This window comes from Hyaena hyaena, unplaced genomic scaffold (genome assembly GCF_003009895.1).
Source record: "Hyaena hyaena isolate Hyena2069 unplaced genomic scaffold, ASM300989v1 scaffold_1034, whole genome shotgun sequence".
Taxonomy (NCBI): Eukaryota; Metazoa; Chordata; class Mammalia; order Carnivora; family Hyaenidae; genus Hyaena; species Hyaena hyaena.
The window spans coordinates 227,204-232,325 of record NW_024081667.1 but is presented as its reverse complement, the minus strand read 5'-3'; the positions used below and the strand labels follow the sequence as shown (position 1 = coordinate 232,325).

The 5,122-nt window shown below is 33.2% G+C and overlaps 1 protein-coding gene across 1 annotated transcript; it reads right to left on the bottom strand.

The window, feature by feature from the left end:
• Nucleotides 1-522: 522 nt before the first annotated feature.
• On the bottom strand, nucleotides 523-855 carry LOC120223715 (60S ribosomal protein L12-like). Its single transcript, XM_039221944.1, has one exon. It carries the CDS (start codon nucleotides 853-855, stop codon nucleotides 523-525), a length of 333 nt encoding a protein of 110 aa, XP_039077875.1.
• Between the last annotated feature and the right edge of the window lie 4,267 nt (nucleotides 856-5,122).

Here is a 5,122-nt window from a genome sequence, read left to right as displayed (position 1 = left end):
AATTCTTTGAAGTGCATTTCGCTGAAGACAAAACATTGTGAATGCTGTTGTAATTCAATTAAAAAGTCCAATAGATGAAAAAAATTATTTGGTTTTGAGGTGACAATATGCATGTCAAATTCAGTTTAAAGCAAAAAAAAAAATCCGAAATTTGGTTTGATAATGATGGAATATATGGAAATTAAGAGATTTTGGAGCAAAAATGTACTTAAACATTGTTTATTTTGTATGCAGATGTAACTTATAACTATGTCCCTGACACAGTGATGCTCTAGTTACTGTAGTTGTCCATATTTATAATTATTTGATATATATAAGTCTAGGATCACTAATTAGAAAAAGTTTGGCCTGAAGCTGATCTTGAATGCCAAAAAGTCTCAAAAATACATACATATTTTCTCATTCTTTTGCTTGTTTCTTTTTTTTTTTTTTTTGGTGGTCAAATGATCCTTTTTTGAAATATTTTCATTTGTAGTTCTTAACTAGCTGGGCATTCCACTGCACCACTACTGATGTCTCCTATCATATCATGAGGGTGACGGCCATCCACATTGCAGCCACAGACTGGTGAGTCCCCAGAATCTCCTTAATGGTTCCAGAGAGTTTTCTGGCTAAAGATTGGTGCTGCCTCTTTTGGGCAGTGTTGACAATCTCATCAACAGTGTTATTTCCACTGTACTTAATGTTTTCCTGCTTCTTTCTGTCTCTTGGCAGTTTCTTGAGGGCTTTGATAATCAGGGCAGAGGCAGAAGGTAGCTTTTCAATTTGGGGCTGTCTGTTCTGAACTGTCAGTTTCATTGTCAACCTCAGATCCTTCCAATCACCAGTTGCCATGGAGATGTCATTACCTACCATTTTTAGAGACAGACCAAGTGGCCTGATCTTGGGGCTAGGGCAGACATGGCATTGACTTTCCCACCAGTGTACTTTACTTAATATGACTTTGATCCTGTTGAGGTAAAATTTAGGCAGCATGGTGTTGAAAACCAAAGAGAGTTGCACCTTGGCCTCCTCCCAGCCAAAAGCCAGAAGCTCTTTTGCTTATCTTTAGATTGAAATTAAGAAAGCCTTTGATATTGTATTATCTATATTTAGCAAGGTATTCAAAAGAATAAATAGCAATAATTAATTGGGCAAGTTTTCCTATTAGAATTAATTATTGGATTAATAATCTCTAAATTTAGGCAAAATAGTAACTGCAAAAAACATATAAACTGAAATACTTTTATATTTGAATAAAATTTAAAACAGAGAATATTCTCCTAGCAAAATGTGCTGTGAGATTTGTAAGTATCCTAACACTGACTGATTAAAAATATTATGATCTATAGAAAATAATCAATTGAAGATTTATTTGTTTGATAGTTTACTCATTTGTGGATGTAGGTATGTATATATACATATGTCCATATCTATTTAGTAGCCATAAAGTTTATCTTTCAAGAAAACTGCAAATAATTTTACGAAAATATTAATATTATTAATGAGAAAAAATGCCCTACAGATATTTTTGAATGGCTAAGAAAGTAAAGTATGGTTTAAGACACTATATAAATTATAGAAATAAGACTCAAGAGCAAAATTAATCAACTTATTTTTAAATATTGAGAAAATCAATATAAAAATGAATACAAAAATATTAATATACCATATAATATGCAATTATATAATACATGACATATTATATGTGTGCATAATAATATATATACAAGGAATGTAATATGATATAATATGGATATCAATATAATGAACTTTCTTGTTTTTATAATAAATAATTATGTTATGGGTTTTCTTTTTTCTGAAATTAAAATTTTGTCAGGACTAATTTATAGATCTACCAATATATCAAAAATATTTGGGTCACCAAATGTTCAAAAATTATTTGATTTTATGTATTATGTATTCTTATTTTTTAATTTTTTAAATATTTACTTACGAGAGAGAGAGACAGAGACAAAGACTGAGACAGAGAAAGAGACACAGTGTGAGCAGGCAAGGGGCAGAGAGACGGACACACAGAATCCGAAGCAGGCTTCAGGCTCCAAGCTGTCAGCACAGAGCCCAAGGCAGGACTCAAACTCACGACCTGTGAGATCATGACCTGAGCTGAAGTTGGATGCTTAATGATCTGAGCCCCTCAGGTGCCCCCCAGATTATTTGATTTTAAATATTTTTAGTGATCCCATTCATTTTACAACTGTTTTGTTTGAGTGAAAAAACAAAGGATCACCCCAGTTATATTAGACACATTTTACAAGTCAGAGTGTAGGCTGGTTCTGTTGACCAAATATAAACACCTCCTCGTTGAATGATAATAATTGAATGGTAAGTAGTAATTGGTTTCATATTAAGAATGTATGCATTCTTATTTACAATTATTGTATATTTCTATAAAATGTGACTTAAGTTCCTATAGCAGAAAAAAGTTTAAAATTATTTACATAAGTATAGAAACTAGTCAAAACTTGAGTTGAAATCAATTTAGGTATAAACATAGCCAACATAATAAGCTGAGATCTAGCTTTATTTTTCCATTTCATGGAGTGAGCTTGAATTTGTCTAGGATTCATCTTAGATTTCACACAATTATTATAGGAAATGTTCTGATTTCTCAAGAAGATTGACATCCAAGTGTGAACCCCAACTGTTTTTGGAAGTATTGTGGAATTGTAAAGGCAAAGTGAGTTAAGCAATCAAGAGGAAATTTAAAATCCTGAAACAATTCAGAAAAGAAGTGAATAAACATGGAAGACTAAAGAGACCCTTATAAATCTGGGACTTGATTGTTTGCCCTTCCAGGGAGCTTTTGTCTTGATAGTAAAGTGTGGTTGCTTTAGATAATATTTTAAAATATGAACCTTTCAATGGCCCGAGTTTCCCAGATTATGTCCAGAGAACTGACAAACCCCGCAGACAATTTATAATCATGGATCCATAAGGACAGGCTTACTTTTATTTATCATTAATTGACATTTCTTTTTCAACCAGTGAAAGACAGTGTAATCATTGCCTCGGATCATCCCTTATTTGGTAATGAAAGGATTGTAGCTGGGAGCCACAATTTTCCCTAGTCATCCCCCTCTCACCTCTTCCCCAATAAATAGAAGGTTTTCCCATTATTAAAAAAATGGGAAAAGCTTAAAAACTTGTCAAGGGGATAAATCCAACATCAACCATATGTCTCAATTTGCCATTCTCTGTCCTTGAGGTCTTCTGGAACGCTCACATTAGGTCAACATAGCTTGTGGCTAATACATACTTCATTTGCACTGTATTTATTTCCTGGTCATGAGAATGAATTATTGCAAGACAAAATGAAGCAAATTCTTCCCAAATCCTGACATTCTGTTGGGGAGTATTAGAAAAAATAAGAGAGATCATTCCTTTGCATCTGGTGAAATTGATTTCAAGGATGTAAGAAAAGGCAGGGTCCTTTCAGAGGCCACTGATATAGATTTCACCTGAACCAGTCTTAGCTGACCTTTCTGTTCCTTTCCAAATCACACCTGGGTAGCCAAATGCAGCTTTGTGAGTGGGTATGGAGTAAAATAGCAAAGGGAGAAATAAGACAAAATCAGACCATAGGAGACTCTTGCAGAGCAGAGTTTTGAGTCTGAGTTAAACCTGAGGAAGTTTGGAGTCACGTGATTTCCAGGCTGTTCATTTGGGCTGACTAACCATCCCACTTGGTTATTCCCAGCTTTAGCACCGAGAGTCCCACATCTCAGGAAACTCCTCAGTTTTGGGCAAATCTGGATGTTGGATACCCTAGCGGTACTGACATTTTGTTAAATGAAATAATAACAAAAGATATGAGAATTGGTATTTCAACCAACGACATGAGAGTAGGGAGAGTATATGGGCTCAAAAGAATTAATGAAGAGGATAGGGTTAAGGATGAAGTCATAAGAAAAATAAATTTGCTTTCTGCCTGCACCAACACATGTAACAGACCATTCCACGTGTCTTGTATATCCATGCACCATGCGTCAGTTATCTATCATGCTGGGGCGAGTATAAGGAAAGCTTAAAACAAGAACATTTTGTATCCTAATGACTGTATATATAAACAAATGTGACACTATTCTCTGTCTTTTTAATCATATTTTTGCCCACAGTAACATTAGGATATGATTTGAGCATTATAGTATTTATTCTGCTTAACTTGGTGCCACAGGCATAAAATCAAGACTTTGCTTTAAAATAAAATAAACTCAACATATCCTAGGAAGAGAACAATGCTTCAAAAGATAAGACTTAATTAGAAATGATATAATGAGTATTCATATAAAAATCAGTGCTTGTATACCTCTAAATATCTCTGTGTTTTTACTACAACTCAAAGACAAATAGTAATAAATAAAATCATTCTTATGTATAAATTCTGTTTCATATTCTAAAACAAACATCAGAGGAAAAGCCCTATTTTTCCCAGAGTTTTGTGCCTGACAAGGTCAACCTCTGGGAGATGATGGAGTATGAAATCAGGTATCAATAAAAATATTTGATACAAGGATACATACATCCCCAAAGAAGTTTGGATATGAAAGGAATCATGTGCTTATGATTTCCCTATCAACATTATTTAAAAAGTAGTCATTTGTTTTAAAAAAAAAACAAGTCATTTAAAATTGCTTTAAAACAAATCAATTTAAAAAATCATTGAAAATAGTGATTATTCCTTAAGAAAGTTACCAAAATATCTTAAAAACTATTACATATTGACATCTTACTTTTTAAACTAAAAGGTATGTGTGCCTGCCCTATTATTTCAATACTCATGACTTTATATCAATATCATTTCTTTAAAATTATAGCCATTGACTTAGATATGCCATTGATAATCCAAATAACTTGTTAGTAGGGAAGAACATACATTATATTAACAGAGGAACAACAAAAGAAACTAATAAGTAACACACTTTTCCTATTCTTCTTTTTGATGACCCAGGAAACCAAGTTTCAAGGGAATCATTTGGTATTGTCTTCCTGCTGTGTAATTTTGAGTCCCTCTTAATAGACTCCAACACATCACTGAAGCACCCTGTGTGGGAGATTCAAACTATTTAAAAAAAAAATTTTTTCTGAATGTTTATATTTGAAGAGGAGGGAGACAGAGCAT

What these genes read in the sequence shown, in the direction of transcription:
- LOC120223715 (XM_039221944.1), bottom strand. Translation starts at nt 855, where the DNA reads ATGGTAGGTAATGACATCTCCATGGCAACTGGTGATTGGAAGGATCTG.